Here is a 19390-nt window from a genome sequence, read left to right on the forward strand (position 1 = left end):
ATGAATCCCTTTGAGCTTCAATATCCTAGAAATGAGGTCACAAAAAGGAATGCATGTCCTTGAATCAGTTCGTAGAACTGTTTTGCGCAAAACATGAAAGATATGTGCACAAATGTCAATCTCTACATCAGAGATCAGATCATGAAGAAACAAGGCACGTCCGAGGTTCATATACCCGATGCTAGATAGTGGGTACAGATTGTGAAACATGATGATTGTAAGCACTCTCAATTTCGGAGGAAGAGAGGAAACACTGATTGAGTTCCCATTTGATGAGAATTCCAAGTCTTTTCCAAAAGCATCCTAAAATAGGTCCTTATCTGGACATAGATCATCATAAACTGGAGAGTTTTTAAGCATCGATCGGTTGATGTGAAGGATCTTAGCCAAATATATGAGAGAGACTAATAAACTTTTTCTTCTAACCCAGCACTTGAGGTCTTCGCCTTCAACAATTGCATTGGCATAAAACTCTTTCACCAAATTCTCATATGCTTTATCAAGGTCGAAGAGAAGGTAATTCCAATCTTTGTGAGCAAACCATTTAGGAATGTCGGTGTCAAAAAGAGAAGGTTGATCAACAACCCTTTCAACCAATGGTGTAGCATCTCTGAAATAATTCTCATGAGTCTAAAAGGTAAAATAGGATCTAAACTTGTTGGGATTGAACACCCCTGATGGTGAACGGGTCCTTTTTGTTCTAGGTGAGAGGTCATCAACATCAATGACAAGCTCCTTCCCTTTGCTGCTACCCCTTTCACAACTGCTCTCTTGAACGGAGACATTTTCACCCTGCATCATGTTTTACCAAAAACAAGAGAAACCACATAAGGCACCAAACATTATTAGCATTGGGTTAGTTCCAAAACATGGATAATGAAGAAAACCCTAAAAACTTGAGATTTAGGTCCCAAACATGATAAAGAGTGCGTGTGTGCCACTAACAACACAATATTTACTCAAGATAGAGTAGATCAGTACATAACCACCAACAAACACATAACAATTTCAACATAAGATCAAATACCCATTTTCAATCAAGAGATATACAAATATCAGTAAAAACACACAATCCAAGAGATATATGTAGTAAATGTGAAATATAATGTGTAAGAAACAAAATCCATACATTTCCTTAAAGATTGAAGCAGAAATGATTGTCACATAGATTTCAAGATTTTTCCCACAATGATATGAGTGCATAGGGAACAAGCTAAGCTCGTAAATGCACATAGCCATTAGTACAAAGGTACAAGGCAAAACATGCTTTGAGGCAACACTCAACAATGTCGATCAAACTTTTTGGATTTTCTACTTTTTATGTGTTTTTGGATTTTTGACACAAAAGAAGGAAAAGATTGATCAAAAACAACAATGTAAAAACATTTAAAAAGAAACAAATAAACAAACAAACAATTTTCAACTTAAACTAGCAAAAAGCAAACAACCAAGCATAGTCACAAAGCATAGGAAGTATTAATGCATGAACATACTGTAATGCTTATGCATGAGTACCTTTCTTCACCTACACATCACGTGCATTTGGAGGGATATCCCTATAGGATTGGGTACGAGAGTTAGGACTTTCAAACCTTCTAGTGAAGCTTTCCAAGCAAATGGTGAATGCACCGATCATCTTCATCACGTTCATCACACCGGGATCACCATTTCAACCTCTTGATGACTCAACAACCCAAGTCCTCTTGTCATTTCTTGATCCTCTTTACCTTTGACCAATTGCATTCTTCAATGCTCTATGCTTATGACAATTTGGTTTGGTGTGTCCTTGAAGTCCACAATGATGGCAAAAATGGTTCGTTCTCGGACCTCTTTGTGATCTTGGAAGAGATTTCCCTCTAGCTTCAGGTTTGATCACTGATTGGTTATGAGGCTTATTCAATACCCATGGTCAGCCACATTTTTCTTCTTTTCATCCTCTCCTTTCTTAGGTAGAGAGGCAGCCACTACAAGTTCTTTGGCTTGCACAAACTTCACTTCCATGGTAATTTTGACAGCTTAACTACTTTGTCTGGTATATCCCAACCCGAATTTGTCTGAGAATTGTTTTTAAGAGAAAATGACATCATCTAGCTTCTTGGTGAAGACCCTCTCTACCTTGGCATTTGCTTGAACTACCTCAAGCTCAAGGAATCTAATTTTTAGATAAGCTTCTGACAACTCTCCATTCAGCTTCTCTATCTCACACTTGGCCTCCTTATGTCACACTAAAAGACTTCTATAGTCCTCCTCTGCTTTCTTCATCTTTTTCACGGCTGCCTTGGCCACACGTGCATATTCTCCTAATTTCTCAAGGAGTGAATTAAAGTTTTCTTGAAGACCCTCTGTATTCTCATCTTCTTCAACATCTGATTCTTCTACAATTTCCATTGATTCCTCATCACTATGCTCCCTAAGCTCTTGTACAAGCAAATTCAAGTCCTCGGACGACTCAACATGAGAAATAGTCATAAAAGCTGAGTAGTTCCCTTCTCCGTCACAGCTTTCCTCAGAATCCGAATTAGAGGAATCGGAATCACTAAGGGTAGTGGCATACACCTTGCCCTTCGATTGAAATAATTGGGACATTCTTTCTTGAAATGTCCATGTCTGTTGCACTCGAAGCAAGTGATTCCTTGTGTAGATAGGGATTCCTTTACATCTTTCCTTTTGAATTCCTTTTACTCCTTCTAGGAACTTTGAAATTTCCCTTTATCACCAAATTTTCCATTGTTCTTGAATTTCAAGAACTTTTGAAAATTCTTCACCAAATATGCCACGTCTTTATCGACAACATCCTCATCTGATGAGTCGTGAGCTTCAACCCTTTCATTAACCGTCTTAAGAGGAAGAGATTTGCTCTTCCTTTGTGTGGGCAATGACAATTCATAAGTCTAAAGTGAGCCAATCAGTTCTTGGACTTTGATATCATCAAGGTCCTTACTCTCTTCAATTGCTGTCACCTTGGCACGGAAGCTCTCAACGAAGGATTTTTCTCACAACTTTTAAGTCCTCTGTTTTCTCCCCTAAGTTGAACTTGCTGATGACTACTTCGTTCAGCTTGTTATAGAAAGAGTCAAAAGACTCGTCCTCACTCATTTTCAACTCCTCGAACTGAATGGTTAGCATCTGCAACTTGGTATCCTTCACTTTCTTCATTCCTTCATATGTGGTCTCCAATATCTGCCATGCCTCCTTGGCAATAGAAATGTGAGATATCATGTGGAACTCATCTGGAGACACACCACAAAAAATAACATTAAGTGCTTTGCTATTTGCATTAAACGCGGCGAGGGTTGCCTTAGCCCACGTGGATTTGGCAGCCTCTGGCCTTGTCCATCCAATATCCACCGCATTCCAGATAGCCCTCATCCTGACTTTCCAAAAGGCATAGTTGCTACCATCAAAGTACGGTGGTGCATTTAAAGATTGAGACCAGTCCATTTCAATACGGGGTCAAGGATCGTACTAAGGTGTTTAAATCACAAATAGTGCACCCGCTCTGATACCAATTGAATGTTCAAATAGTGTATAATGTACCGAAAATGAACACAAGCTATGTACCGAAAATGTCAAACAATATATGTACCGAAAATGAACACAAGCTAATAACAGAATTGATAGACAATCTAAACCAATTAAAATCACATCCACAGTAAAAATTAAATGGCAAAGATTAAGGGAAGAGAGATGCAAACACAAAGACAACACAATGATGTGTTATTGAAGAGGAAACCGAAACCGTCGGTAAAAAACCTCTCCATCGCCTTCCAAGCGGTCAATAATCCACTAGAAAATGTAGTTGGGATACATGAATAGCAATAGACCCTCCAAGCCTAATCTACCCAGTGTACCTAAGCCCTCCAAGCTTCTTGCTCCAACGAGGTTACGCCGAACCTTTGTCTTTTATAACTTACTGGATTCCGCTATAGCCCATAGCATTAACCAATAACCATTGGTCCCTTCCTAACTGCTTCCCAAAGCACCAAAAAGCATTCTCACAGATGTGGGTATAATGAAAAAAAGATTTGGGTAAGAACTTCTCAAGGATGTAACAATGGAGAGGGTGAGAGTAGAGGAATTTGAAGAGTCTCTATGAAAAGATTGTGGATGAGTCAATCTTGTTTTTCTCTAGGGTTTCTCTCTAAAAATTCTATCTGGAAGCTCTCTACATTTCGTGGGTATAAGAGGTATTTATACTAGAATGAGAAAGGAATGCGAAAAGGCAGTTTTTCCAAAATAGAGCTGGCTGGTGACTTGGTCTTGTGACTTAATTAAGTTGCTAGTTCAAGCCGCGAGCTAACTAAATGGCCAGTCTGGACTTTTTGTCCTATAGTGCAACAGCTGGCATGACGATTCAGCTTTTTTACATGCTTTGCTCATGTACATCGTCTCGCAGCTTGCCAGTCACAAGCCACCTGCAAGATCCAGTCGCAAGCCACTGCTTCACTGCACATTCTTGAGCATTTCTTCACGCTCTCTCACACACTACCTTTACATGATTTCCACCTAAATACAAGGTTTCTGAATGTTGAATTACAAGCAAATTGGCACGAAATAAAGCAAACAAGATGGTTGACTAAATTCAACCTTACAACTTCAACATCAAGGAGGATTACAAGCCTCTCCCACAAGTGACATCTGAAGATTGTGCCAAGATGGCTAAGGCCTTCTTGCTGTACCTTCTAAGGGCATATCTTTTTACCAATGGAGGGTAGACATTATCTCTAAAGTGGCTAGCCCTCTTCCGCAACTTTGGGGAGGCTCGAGAGGCCAACTGAGGGGAGGCGTGTCTCGCCTATTTGTACTCTTCCTTGGATACACTTAGTTAGAGGACCTTGCGCCAACTTGTTGGGCCATGGAAGCTCCTTGAGGCCAGTCTTTCTTTCTTTTCTCTTTTACGGCTTATGTATCTAGGCTAAACTATGCATCATGCTCTTGCAAACTATATCCATGCCTTTATCTTGTAAACTATCATCTTACAAACTATGCATATCTATCCATATCTATTTCTTGCAAACTGTCATCTTGCATACTATAACTACTTCTCTTGCAAATAGCCATCTTGCAAACTCTTCATAGCTGTTTCTTGCAAACTGTTGTCTTGAACATTGTCATCTTGCCTTTTTCTTTCCAGAATATGGTCTCATTCCTTGTGGCATGGATATGGATCTAAAGAGCTTCCTTTCGATTAGGGCTCATTTCAAGGGTTTATCTTCTGCTGAGGTGAGCTAAGGATTTAATGCCTCTCATTGCGCTTTTTGCATGTTTCTTACAATTTTTCTCTGCTAACCTTATGTGTTGTCACAGGTCAATTAGAGCCCATGAGCCAGTCTTCCTCCTGTTGCAGCCTTAGACTTGGAAGCATTACTCTCATCATCTTTGGGATTACCTAGCCCTTTGAGGGTGTTGGCTTAAGGGCACTCTATCTGGTGCAAAGGGTAACCTACCAATTAGTGGGTGTGGAGGAATGGCATTCCCTACACCTAGCGGGTTTCAGAGGAGTTGGACTATGTTGAGTTCAACAACACTCGTTGTATGCCTTCCCTCACTCCTATGGTATATGCTCTCTCTCTTCTCGTTCATTTTCAATTTTCCTTTGCATTGCTTCATATGATGATGTTCACATGGGATACTTATGTTAGGCGGGCCCTGTTGCTGGTACTCCCATCAAACCTTCTTGCTTATCATGGTCGGTCTATGTATATAGTCCTAGTGGTTTCGCTCGTGATCGTGCTATGGGCTGCAACATAAATGTTATGGGCTACCCCTTTCCAGAAGGTACATGAGCGATAAGTTCTCCTTCATCTTTGTCTCTTTCTTTTCAACTCTTGTATCCCTCAACACTTATTCCAACACTTCCCTTTTTCAAAATTTAGCCCATTGTTTAGGAGCGTAAGGAGCTGGTTTAGCTGGCAGGGAACTTAAAGCTAGAGATGACCAAGTACTTTTGGTAAATTTATGGTCCTGAAGAGTTTTCCTACTCAAGTGATGATGACAATGATGGTGGTGATGGTGGTGGCAATTTAGGGGCGACTCCTAGTTACTAGCCAAGGAAGAGGTGCTTCCAGTGATCTTGCAAACAGATAGACACAGACACACAACATATTTCTTTTCACTTCTTATTTTCCTTATTAGTATGTATTTCTGCATTATATCTTTTATTTGAGAAATTGGGTTTTATTTTAAGAACATTTTTTATATTTTTGTTTTTATTTAGGACATGTACTTTATTTACAACTCATGGGGATGTTTGTTCAATTTTATAGAACTTTGCTTTTCTCAATCTGTAATGCTTGAAATCTAAGCTTGATTGTGTCTTTGAGGAGTCCTTGAGGCAGTAAGAATCATGTGAGGGGTCTTGGTTGGAAAATCACACACCAAATAGGAAAAGGAACTCATCTCTACCTATCTTCCTGCATATGCATACATGTGCCTGCGTACGCAGGTCTTAACCATGCATACACAACCTTGACCCTGTGCATGCACATTGTAGGTCAGAAAAACCCTAACTGCTTTACTCAAGTATAAAATAGCCGTTGGGGGCTCCCAAACCCTCACCAAACTTGTTTTAAGCCTAGACTCTTTAAGGCTTTCCAATGGCATAATTCTCTCCGTTAGAAGTCTTGGCATGGATCAAGATGCTTGGCCCTAGTTTCAAAGATGCTCTCATCCCTTTTGGCCTTTCTTACATCTTCCCATATCACCAAATCAAGGTGAATAAACCTTTTCTTCATATTGCTGCCAACTTTTGGATTCCTTCTCGACATGTCTTTCACTTCAACGGTGTGGAGATATGCCCCAGTCTTGAAGAATTTAGTGCAATCATGGGTGAACCTGAAGTTAGTACTCTCATCCTCCCCACCACTAGCAAGGATTTTGCTGACTTGGCTTATGACCTTTTAGGGATTTCTCTAGCTGCAGCGCAACAATGGTGTACGCTTGACCATTTGAACATGTGCATTGTTTTTGCATACTTCTCTTAGTTGGCCATTCCTATGACTAGTAGGGGATGCTCTCACTATCTCAACGCCTTCTATTTATGCCACCTTGTGAGATATTTCTTGGTGCATGAAACATATTAAGTAGATCAAAGGATGTACTTGGTGGTCAACAATCTAGACAAGGGAAGCCTTGTAGGCATGATCTTGGCTGAAACTCTCAATGGCTTGGATGCTATTCATAGGGAGGAAGCAACCTTCTTCGTAGGGATTCCTCTCCTTCTTTAGGTATGATCCCCAATTTTTGCTTAGCTTCTCAACCTAGCAAGATTTCTCTAATTTTTGCATGGATTGCCTTTTGGTTTTCAACCCATCAAGGCTACTTATATCGTCTTTGTCATATCATCATTTTTTTTGTCTCTCCTTTTTCCACTTATGCTTTCTTTTTATTTTCTCCCCTTTTTTTTGTTTTTAGATATGGCTTTATGAAAGGCTCTGATTGCTTTATCCTCCCACTGTCCTTCCTAGTCAATATCTCCCCAAGCACTGTCATGACTGTAGGCCTAAACGCATTAAGATGAGTTCATTGAGTTCATGAAGCATATTGATGTCTCAGATATTCAGTGGGTAGTGGAATGGTGGCGCATTACAACCATGGTCAATCGCATCTTCAAAGACAACTGTGTTCCTTTGGTTGGGCTTCATCGTTGCTCTTATTATTCCCCAGACCACATTGCAAGGCAATTTAGAGATCATTAAGGGATTCCTAGTGATGATAATGTCTTTCATATCTCTGTTTTCATAGAGACGGTCTTGTGTAGGATCTGTGGGACTTGGTTAAAGAGGATGGTGGCTAAAGACATTTGTTTCCCTCAGTTTCTTCATCCTACTTTGGGCTACAAAGCTTGGCTAGAGGCTGACATGAAGTGGGTTCACATGGATGAAAAAGCTTATAACAGGTCCAAAAAAAGAAAGAAGGTGGACTCACTACCTTGATATGCCCCAAATTTTACTTTTTTGCACTTTATGATTCTCATGTCTTTTCTTTTGAATTTAATAAAGGATTGGAATGTTCCAATTCCCCTATGGAAACAATTTATAATCTTTTAATTTGAGCAATAAGAAAATCATCCATTTATTAAATTTGCTTATTTTCATTATATTTCTCCTTCTTTTTTCTTTTTTCCATGCCATGTAACTTTTGCCCATGATGTCCTTATATGAATTTTTGCCATGTCCATGGTCTTTTCCCCTATATTTTGCCTAGACTGCCCTTTCGGGTTTTCAATATAGCAGGGTTCTTTTGCCTTAATTTTTGCTTAGGCTGCCTTTTCGAGTTTTCAACCTAGCAAGCTTTTTTTTTTTCCTTTTTTTTTTTTTTTTAAATATTATAGCTTCAGAGCCTATTCATGTTGATTAGGTGAAGCATCTCTTCTCCATCCAAATCAATAATTCTTGTAGCACCTCTGACATGATTTTCTTGATAATGAAAGGCCCAGACCATCTTGGCTTCATCTTCCCTCTTGGATCAAAACTTTCATCTCTAAGCACTTTTAGGACCAAGTCCCTTTCTTTAAAGTTCCTAGGTTTCACTTTTTTTTTGAATGCTCTAGCAATCCTCTTTTGGTACCCTTCTACAAGATATTGTGCCCTAGCTCTCTTTTCATCTATCAAAGCCAATTGCTCATATCTTTCCTTTATCCAATCCTCCTCTAGGACCTTGGTTTCCACTAGCACTCATAAATATTGTATCTCTATCTCAATGGGAAGGACCGCCTCGCTTCTATAGACCAAAGAGAAAAGGGTTGCCCCAATCAATGCTTGAATAGAAGTTCTATAACCCCATAGGACGAATGGAAGCTTTACTACCATCTTGTCCAGGATATTCTTGACATTCTTATTGGCTACTTCTACGGCCCAATTAGTCTGTGGTCGATATGGTGAAGACTTGTGATGCTCAATGTTATAAAATTTCATATTTTTCAAACCTTCCTCAAAGCGGGAGCCATTATCTAAGATGATCTCTTGTGGTACCCCATATCGGCAAATGATATTATTCTCTATGAATCGAGCCACATGTTTGGCTTTTAATACGGAGTAAGAGGCTGCCTCTACCCACTTAGTGAAGTAGTCAATTAGCACTAGGATGTACTTGTGCCCATTTAAAGCCTTAGAGGTTATCCTTCCAATCACATCTATGCCCCAGACTGAGAAAGGCCAAGGAGAAGTCATGCTATATAGCTCACTAGGTGGTACATGATTCAAGTTTACATGTGTTTGGTAGTCATGACAACTTCTCACAAAGTCTACACAATCGGTTTCCATTGTATTCCAATAGTACCCTATCCTTAGAAATTTTTTGGCTAACATTCTCCCATTCATGTGAGGACCACAAATCTCTTGATGAACTTCTTCCAAGACTCTTTCGGCTTCTTCTTTCTTGAAACAACGGAGGTGTATACCATCATAAGATCTCCTATAGAGCTGTCCTCCACGTAGGATATATTGCATAGCCATCATCCTAATCGAATGACGTTCTCTCTTATCGGCCCCATTAGGATACACTCCCAATTCCAAAAATTTCATAATGTCATAATACCAAGGAACCCTTCTTCTTCTATGGCCAAGACTAAAGACTCCGCTTTCCCCTTGTACACTAGTTCATAACTCTGTTCAATCTCTAAGGGTTGCGTCCATACTCCTTTAGGTATTTCAACCATGGAGGCTAAGGTAGCCAAGGTATCTGCAAACTAATTCTGAGCCCTAGGGATGATAGTGTATTTAATTTTATCAAAGGTTTTGGTCAAATCCTCTAAATATTGTTGATAAAGCTTCAAATGTTCTTCTTTTACCTTTCATAATTTCTGCACTTGGGCTATGACCAAGGTTGAATTTCTAAAGACCTCTACTTCCTTTACCCCTAACTCTCGGAGAGCTTCCATTCCGACAATACAAGCTTCATATTCTGCCATGTTATTAGTTGCCTCAAAGCAATGCTATGAATACTGTTTCAAAACCCATTTCGATTTGTCTAATGGAGTGGAATATTTCAGTACTGGCTAATTTTGGTGTACCATTTTAGGGTGTTTCGGGGTTCCTAAAAAAATAATATATATATATATATATATAGACACACACATATAATTTCATATCCTATTACTTTTTATATTAAAAACAAAAAACATAAAAGTTATATTTTCATACATTTATAAAATTTGTTATTTTAAAATTAATCTAATTAATTCACTTAAAATATTATTATTTAAATTAAAATACTAAATAATTTTTTTAATGCAAAGGAAAATTTGAAATAAGCCTAGATAGTGGTTTCATAATTTGGCTAAAGCACACTGGCCAAGCCAACTCTATTTACAACTTCTTTTTATATTATATTTTTCCTCACCCACCATATTTCACTTTCTTCCTATTTTTAATTTTTTTTCCTCTTATTTTTTCTCATCCACACACGTCTTCTGTATCTAACTCCTTAATATTTACACTTCTTACTTTTGAATTCTATCCCATCTTTATGAGATCTACACATTAACTGACACCCTATCTTATCTTTTCATGATTTCATCTTTCTTTCTATTTTTTTACTCTCACACGCAATTTATCTCAGTTTTCCTCTCAAGTCTATTCTTTCTTCTTTATTCTCCTCTCGCTCTCTCTCTCTCTCTCTCTCTCTGATGGATATCCAAATTTGTTAAGCATGATTGCGTGAGCCACAACATTCCTCTAGTTCTGATACTATTATTCTTCTACAACTTATCATATGAAGCAAAAGACTACAGTGTGTTTGAGGAAAGGAACAATGAAATCGATTTTGGTATGTTCTAAAGATCCAAGTTCAACTTTATGTGCAACTAACTCATACCGGCCGAATCTTTTATTTAAGGTGAAGTTAACCGAAACAGCCTGGAACTACCAAAACACACTAGAACAGGCCAGAATCTTACTCGAGGTGGAATAGAAGCGCTTGCCATTCCAATTTGCTTGCCGGTACGAAATTTTCTAGCCATTCTGGCCGAAACGGAACGGTACCCATATCGTTGCCTCAAAGTTCAACTTGACCGCCAAAGGCACATGAGATCCATCAAGGGTGATCAAAAGTACTTCTATCCTATTCCCATATTGGTTCACGGCTTCATTAAAGTACATCTTCCATGCCCCTAGTTCGATATCCAAAATATCCTCATCTAGGAAATCTTCTTTTCCATCTTCTCCTTCTATGGGATTCTTAGCACAAAAATCTGACACGACGCTTCCTTTGATAATTTTTCTACCCACATACTTTGAATCAAATTTTGCCAATAGGATCAACCATCTTGACAATCTTCCACTCATGGCAGGCTTATCAAATAGGTACTTTAGTGGGTCCATTCTAGCTATTATCCATATTTGGAATGGTAGGATAATGTGCCTCAATTTCTGCACGACCCTTACGAGAGCAAAGCATGACTTTTCTATAGGTGTGTATCATGTCTCATAATCATGGAACCTCTTGCTTAGGTAGTATACAGCTCTCTCATTCTTATCATCATCCTTTTATGCAAGCATACTCCCAATCGCATTTCCTATGATAGAGAGGTAGAGTAGTAATGGCCTACCGTGTTTTAGGGGTACTAGGATGGGTAGATGGAGGAGGTATTCCTTAATGAGTTCAAAGGCTTTCTGACATTCATCTTTCTATGCATGGGGTTCATTCTTTCTCAAATTCTTGAAGATAGGCTCATAAGTGGAGGTAAGTTTGGCAATGAACCGGCTGATATACTGTAGTCAACCTAAGAATCCCCTTATTTCTTTCTTACTCTTGGGTGGAGGCATGTCCAGTATGGCCTTGATCTTTAAGGGGTCAACTTCTATCCCTCTATCACTTACCAAAAAGCCTAGCAATTTCCCAACTGTCACTCCAAAGGTACACTTTTGAGGGTTCAACCTCAATCTATACTATTTAATCCTTTCAAAGAACTTCCTTAAATTAATGATGTGACCCCCCCTATCCTTGGATTTCACGATCATGTCACCAACATACACCTCTACCTCATTTTGCATCATGTTGTGTAGCAAAGTTGTGGCCATTCTTTGATTTATTACTTCGGCATTCTTGAGCCCAAATGGTATTACTGTGTAGCAGTAGGTTCCCCATTTTGTGGTGAAGGTAGTCTTAGTCACATCTTTAGAAGCCATCTTGATTTGGTTATATCATGAGAAACCATCCATGAAAGACATCAAGGCACTACCGGCCGTATTATCCACTAAGACATCTATATGAGGAAGAGGGAAATCATCCTTAGGGCAAGCTTTGTTCAAATCACTGAAATCCACGCACATCCTTACCTTTCTATCCTTTTTTGGTAAGGGCACAACATTGGCTATCCATTCAGCTTGGTGTATAGGTTTGATGAACCCTGCTTTCAATTGTTTTGTGACCTTTTCTTTGATTTTTAGAAGCCATTTGGTTCTCATATGCCTCAGCTTTTGCTTAAAGGTACCATGTAAGCATATGTATTAATGTGGTGTTGAGCTATCTCGGGATCAATACTAGGCATATCTTCATAGGACCATGCAAATACTTCTTGAAATTATGTGAAGGGCTCTTTGAGATCTTTCCTTTCTTTGTCATTTAGGCTTGAACCAATTATAATTAAGCATGGATTCTCATCATTTGCCAAATTAAGAGTTTCAAAAGCTAGTTCCATAGGTTCAATCTCCTTTTCCAATTGTTTATTAATTTCATTTTCAAATAAATTAGAATCATTTAAGTGCAGAATTTCAATATTATGGGACACATCAAAATAAGTGTAGATACCGTATTTTGTCCGCCCTTAATTTGCATGTTGGACCTCGAAAATTCCAAAATATTATCTTTTCTCCATGGGGCCATGGAAACATCTAGATTGACGTGTCGCAACTTGTTCGGGCATTATAACTATTATAAAAATAAAAAATAAAAACAAAAAACAAAAGAGTCAGTAGTGAAGTTGGATAGAGAAAATTAAACATCTTAGACTTCTCAAGTGATCAAGCAGAAGAGGCATCCAATTCATATTCATTTGTAGGCCCAAAATGTCCTAGCTATAAATGAAGCATGGTGAAGGTGACTGTTGCTACCATTTTGAAATAAAAAGGGTATAAAAAATTTAGTTGCTCAAGTCTTTGCAAACAATTAAATTTTATTATTCATGAGAGAGGGCCATAGATCATATTAGTTTTATGCTGATTTTAAAAGGGGAAGATGAAACAAAAAAAAGTCAGAAAAATTCAAAGAAAAGACAAAATAAAAGAACCAATTTATCTTAATTAGATACAGATCCAACCATAATTCTTCCAGCATGTAGTCTAAATGCATAAGTATAGAGAATCTGGACATTTTGGAAGTAGTTTAACATAGAAGCAACTTTGAAATACAAAATAATTTCAACTTAAAAGTCATAATGCTATGATATTAACTATTTCATTTGGTCATAACTGGCTAGGTTAATAGCATTTACTATAGCCTTTTGTGCTACATTAGGGCCAATACTAGTCCAATAATTTTCTTAACAGATTTGTGAAGGACATAATAGCTTACACTCATGATTCTTGTATTTGAATTCAATCAGCTATTCAACTCAAAGTTTTGTTGATCTGGGTAAAAGTGACTTAGAGTAATTAATAATATGTACAATCTCCCTACTACATAGCTAATTTGTATTTAAGTTGTGCATGCTTAAATATCTAAAGCATTTAAAGAATGTAGATGTCAGTGGTACTGAACTCTTAATGTCACACCCCGAACCCAACTATAAAGATAGGCACGTGACAACTGTTGCATGCTTATAAAGTAAGCTCCCTACAAGTGTCCAAGGCCTTTTTAGCAACTAAAATTTATCTTCAAAAATTAAATCAAATAAATCCAAAATACCTCAACAATTTCTTTATGAATCGATCTCCAATAATTTAATAGGAACAAAATCCAAACCTCATGTACATAATGCCAATTGGCCAATAAATATAAAACTATTAGAAGACCATCCAATCCCAAAATCACTAAACTTCTTTTTTCTACTCACTACACAACATCAAGACTCCCAAAAACTTGCTATTCTTCACAATTTGAATTGGAGGAGAAAAAGGGGTGACCTGACAACTCAATAAGTAACCAAAATCCTAATAAGTTCTATCCAACAATAGATCCAATATTATGTGTTTTCAAAATATTGAAGAAATTTCGTAGTCTTAAAATAATAGTTGCACATAGATCACATACTTTAATCTTACAGATATATCATGGATGGTTTAGAAAAGGATCAATTTTCCATATATCAAAAACTATAACTTACAATAGGTTCCAAAAACACATAAGTAGTTTTAGTGACTTAAAAGAGTTCAAATACTCAAACATTTCCAATATTGAAGAAATTTCGTAGTCTTAAAATAATAAGTTGCACATAGATCACATACTTTAATCTTACAGATATATCATGAATGGTTTAGAAAAGGATCAGTTTTCCATATATCAAAAACTATAACTTACAATAGGTTCCAAAAACACATAAGCAGTTTTAGTGACTTAAAAGAGTTCAAATACTCAAACATTTCCAAAATCACATATGTAGTTTTAAGGATTCAAAATAGTTCAAATATTCAAACATAATTCATATTTTTAACAATCTTATAACTATGTTCACGCTATATCCCCGTGACTAGGCATAGCAATAGATCTGTAAAGTAATAAGATATAATATGAGTCTTCAAAAGTTATGATATACTATGAGTTTTCAAAAATAACTAAAGAAGTTTCATAGTTTTAAAATAATAAGTTGCAAATAGGTCACATACTTTAATCTTACAAATATATCATAAATGGTTTAGAAAGTAGTCAGTTTTCCATATATCAAAGCTATAACTTACAATAGGTTCCAAAAATACATAAGCAGATTTAATGACTCAAAATAGTTCAAATATTCAAACGTAATTCATATTCTTAACAATCTTATGACTATGGTCACATTATATTCCCGTGACTGGGCATCAGAGTACCAATGAACGACCCCCATTGGTTTACGTATCAGAATACCAAAGAATAATCCTCATTGGCTGGGAATCAAAGCACCAATGAATAACCCCCATTAGTTTGGGTATCAGAGTATTGATGAATAACCCCCATTGCCTGCGTATCAAAATAAATTCATAGTCAGATAGTTCATAATCATATATATGAAATCATACTTTCTAACAAAAATATATCTTATTCAAGCACGTATATAAAAATCATATACTTAGTATTAAAATATATTTGTAATAATCATTTACTTGAAATCAGTAATACAATAGAAATAAAAATTCTCACAATTATAAACAATGTTCACTAGTTAAAAATACATTAATATAAACAAAATAAAACCCAATTAGGATAAAGTTACTTACGTCCAAAAGCCATACCAAAAGGAACTTCTCCCTAACACTTCTTCTGAAATCCGTAGATATCACCTAAAACAATTTTCAAATATTTTTACTTAATAATCAAATAATTTAAAAAGGACTTATAACAGTACCCTGCCAGAAGAGAGACTACTAAAAATATCCAATATCTATCCACTTATCTCACACCAAGATTCCACCTAATCATAATATTTTTCTATATATATATATATATATATTTATTTATTTATTTATTCTACCACCATAATGCCTTGAAAGATAAGGCTATAGCACCTAGTATTATGTCACACTAGGAAAGACAAGGATATGGGCCATCCTTCAAGTGCTGCACTTACATTACAGCTTCCTTCTTCTTCTTCTTCTTCTTCTTCTTTTCATGATGGCATGTCAGAACTTAAAGCTAGGCGCAAGCTGCGCAACAGGTTTTTCTTTTTTATCAAATCCCCTAGTTCACTGCTGTTATTCAAAGAAAGTCTATGCAAAACACCTAACCCCTTAAAAGAAAATTTGTGGCTTAACAGCGTAAATTTTTTGCAGTAACATTGTCTAGTATATCGAAAATAAATCCAAACTTTTTTTCGTTTGCATCATTAAAACTCTTTAATAATTAAATAGTTTTACTACTGGCCAAAATATCCACATAAAAAAAAAAAAAAAAAGCTCTAATTCCAAATAGAACTTAGATTTGACAAGAAATAGATTCGTAGGCTCTTACCTCAAGTGTACCGTCAATCTTTCTCTACTTAAACAAACTCAGAAGTCCTCCTTCAAAAAATATCTGTCGTTATACATTAAGAGCTTATATATAGCTAAGGTTTCAACCTAGTTTTCTAAAATCTCCCTCAGTAATATTAATTATAAAATTGGTCCCACAAGAGATTTACTTAAATACCCCTCCTTTTAAATATATATATTTTTTTTTTCCAGGTATTACACTTAACTTCCAAGGATTTGTTCACAAATGATGGAAATATTATACCTGAGCACTTATTATCTCTAACTAATGCATAAATCATTATGAAATTTGTAATTCTCATGCCTATAGTGGTTCTTTTTTAAGAGAACCATCTATAGCTTACAATATCAATGGAATAAGAATAACAAATTCTAAAAAAATATAAGTTATGCAGTAAATAAAGAAGGCACCAGATTACCAATCAAAGTGAGTATTGGCTTTGCAATGCCCCAATTTATACTATCTTCCCTTTGCCCTACTCTTCCTCATTTATTGGCCAACAATCTCTTTTTTTTTTTTTTTTTTTCTTTTTTCTATATCAATTAACACATGTCAAAACAAAGAAAAAAAAAATTGAACTTTATGTGATATCCCCAAACATTAATAGTGAAACTAAAACAAATCCAAATATTTTATTAATAGTGAAACTAAAACAAACCCAAATATTTAATTAGACTGTATAAAGGGGAAACTCAATACAAATCAAACCAAAAAAAAAAAAAAAAAATCCATCTTTGTTTCTCATAAAAGAACTTAAAACACAACAAAATTTTCCAACATACTCAAAATATGTCTTTACCTGCACATCACAGGGTCCAATTGTATCCTTATGGCCTGCAGAATCTTGATGAGTAATGCTTCCCTAAAATCCAAAAAACCCAATTTTAATTTCTTTACAATTAAACCTGATAATAATCAAGTAATTGAATAGCTTTGTGACAAAGTTTACTTGTAACATGTATGTGACAGTCAAAAAACCTGTAAAACAGAATATGTATCAGAATATACTGAAATTATCATACACAGTGAGTCGAGATTAATGAACGCACATAATATCAAAAACAATAAGTGTAGAACCTCTATGTGGATGATTTAGAAATCCACCAAGAGGAATCACTGCAATCCATATCAATCAAAGAAAATTGAAATTTGAAAAAGATCAAAATGAAAAATTTTCATACATTAAAAATAGTCAAACATTAGAAGAATCCAAAATCTTCAAGTCAATCCTGAAAATCTAATACCCTGATGATAAAAACTCAAGAAAACAAAATAACCATGAATCAAAATTGACATAAACCAAACTTTAAGGAGTGAGAGGAGTGAGGCCTTACTGAAACACCAACCAAACTTTAAGGAGTGAGAGGACTATTAGAGAGGGAGTTGAGGGCAAACTTGGAGGTAGAATGCTCGACATGTTCGGTGGAATAAAAAATTTCAAAGTGAATAGGAGCAAAAGAAATAGAACCAGAAAAGCGTCAGTTTTTTTTCCTTCAAAGAAATCATGTCGCTTGCATGGTATTCATTTAATTCTAACATCGAATTCTGCAAAAGACAATTTGAATCTACCAATATTTTTCTCTACAAATGTTTGGTTGCCCCAACCTTATCATGTGAAGAATTGGAACAGAAGAAAAAAAAAGGGAAGAATTGGAGTTTGATTTTAAATTAAACTTAGATTTAAGTAATTAGGATTTGAAATTATATATCAACAAATAATACACATTGCTTCTGTACTGTTTTTGTAGAAAATAAACTGAACAATAAGGAGGAAAAAATGGAGTGAAACGGAACAAACAATATGGAGAATCACCTTCACCTTCGACTAACTTGAAAGCCCATCCTTCAAGACTTGTAGTGTCCAATCTTTTAAATCTTGGTTGTTTCAATAGATTTTCTTTTGAAATAGAGCAATGTGAGTATTATCGACAACTATAATAAAGCACATTGTAGTCAATCCATTAAATGATGAAAATGACATCAAACAGTGATATAGATGTGTATATTACAAATTAACAATTGAAACTGAATTTAACTCCAACTATTGAATGAAATTTGGTTTCTTAAATAGAGGAATAAACAAACTTTAATACAATCAATCACCCCCACTAAAAATATGGTGTAGTACTCTTAAATTTCACTGGTTTAAATAGATCATTGGTTTTATTTTATTTTTTTTTTTTTTTGGGTGTGGTATTCAATAAATAAATAAATTTAAAAATTAAAATGAGACACATGTTCAGCAATCTTGAACAACCATACTAACCAACCCAAACCTTCAAAATAGAAATAAAATCACCACAAAATGCAAAATAGTAGCAACCCCAACATAACATTCCACAGTCTAGCATATAAGAAACCGAATGACTATATAACCCATTACACTTGTTTACTGTTTCTTAATGTACAAAACTAACTTACGTTTACAATGCCCATATAATAAATTATAGGAAGGGAAAACCAATGTAAGATAAATACAACAAAAAATACCATACATCAAACCAAAACAAACCTAGAATCAAAACGAAATTAAAGAATCCAGGAAAATAAAAATCCAATAAAAATTGCATTAAAAAAAATTCAATACCAGAATTTATTGATTCTTCTTTGGTATAACTCTGACAACAAAGGAAAAAGAAGACGTAGAAACTCTAGAAAAACCAAAAAAAAAAATCAATTAAGAGGAAAGGGAAAGAGGAAAAGAAGCACACCACAAAGCAACGATCGGGTTTTCTTAATGGACGGGCTAAGAGGCAATCATGGAGGCCACTTTCGCCTTCAACGGTGGTGATGTCAGCAACCCCAATTTAGATTAAGCCCGCTTCTTTATTGTTGTTAGATTCAAAGAAAGGCAAGAGATAAAGAAGAAGGAAGGGTTGTGCAAATTTGTGCACTTGTTATTATAGGGTTATATTATACTGTGTCAGATTCAAATGAGGAAGACGAAGAAACTATTTCAATTTTGTGCAGTTATAGAGAGAGAGAAGATGAATATAAAGAAGAATTAAGAAAGAAAAAGTTTTTTTGGGGGGGGGGGGGGAGGGGGGGGGGAAAGGAATATAATTAATGTTGCAGACACAAACTATTTTACAATATTTTTATAAACTGTTGATGTGGCTTATGTAATTTTCAAATAATCATTGATAAATATAAATGTGATGTTAGTGGTGGACCCATAGTTCTCCCATATTAAAACTAATAAGAATTTGCCACATTAATAGCTTCAATGGTGGAAATGGAAGCCTTGGCAGCCATCCAAGCCGTGGAACTATCAGCCAAGCTGGGTTTT

The 19390-nt window shown here is 35.9% G+C and overlaps 1 protein-coding gene across 26 annotated transcripts; it reads right to left on the reverse strand.

Moving 5' to 3' along the window:
* Nucleotides 1-363: 363 nt before the first annotated feature.
* Nucleotides 364-19131, reverse strand: LOC111997944 (pirin-like protein). Of its 26 annotated transcripts, XR_010628399.1 has the most exons (8): nt 18813-19131; nt 18689-18719; nt 17915-18033; nt 17051-17079; nt 16901-16963; nt 16081-16130; nt 15351-15413; nt 13854-15093 (listed from the first exon to the last, which is right to left on the reverse strand). XR_010628399.1 is itself a non-coding variant. In XM_065771881.1 (5 exons), the coding sequence occupies exons 3-5, from the start codon at nt 17057-17059 to the stop codon at nt 631-633; spliced, it is 234 nt and encodes a 77-aa protein (XP_065627953.1). In that variant the 5' UTR covers nt 17060-17079; nt 17921-18033; nt 18813-19131; the 3' UTR covers nt 364-630. The 26 variants fall into 26 exon arrangements, 5 of the variants coding, with proteins under 5 accessions (XP_065627953.1, XP_065627952.1, XP_065627954.1 ...); XR_010628398.1 differs by lacking the exon at nt 18689-18719 and having other exon boundaries at nt 17915-17998; XR_010628400.1 differs by lacking the exon at nt 18689-18719 and having other exon boundaries at nt 16081-16143; nt 17921-18033.
* Nucleotides 19132-19390: the final 259 nt, after the last annotated feature.

Source organism: Quercus suber, unplaced genomic scaffold (assembly GCF_002906115.3).
Source record: "Quercus suber isolate HL8 unplaced genomic scaffold, Cork oak 2.0 scaffold_50, whole genome shotgun sequence".
NCBI lineage: Eukaryota > Viridiplantae > Streptophyta > Magnoliopsida > Fagales > Fagaceae > Quercus > Quercus suber.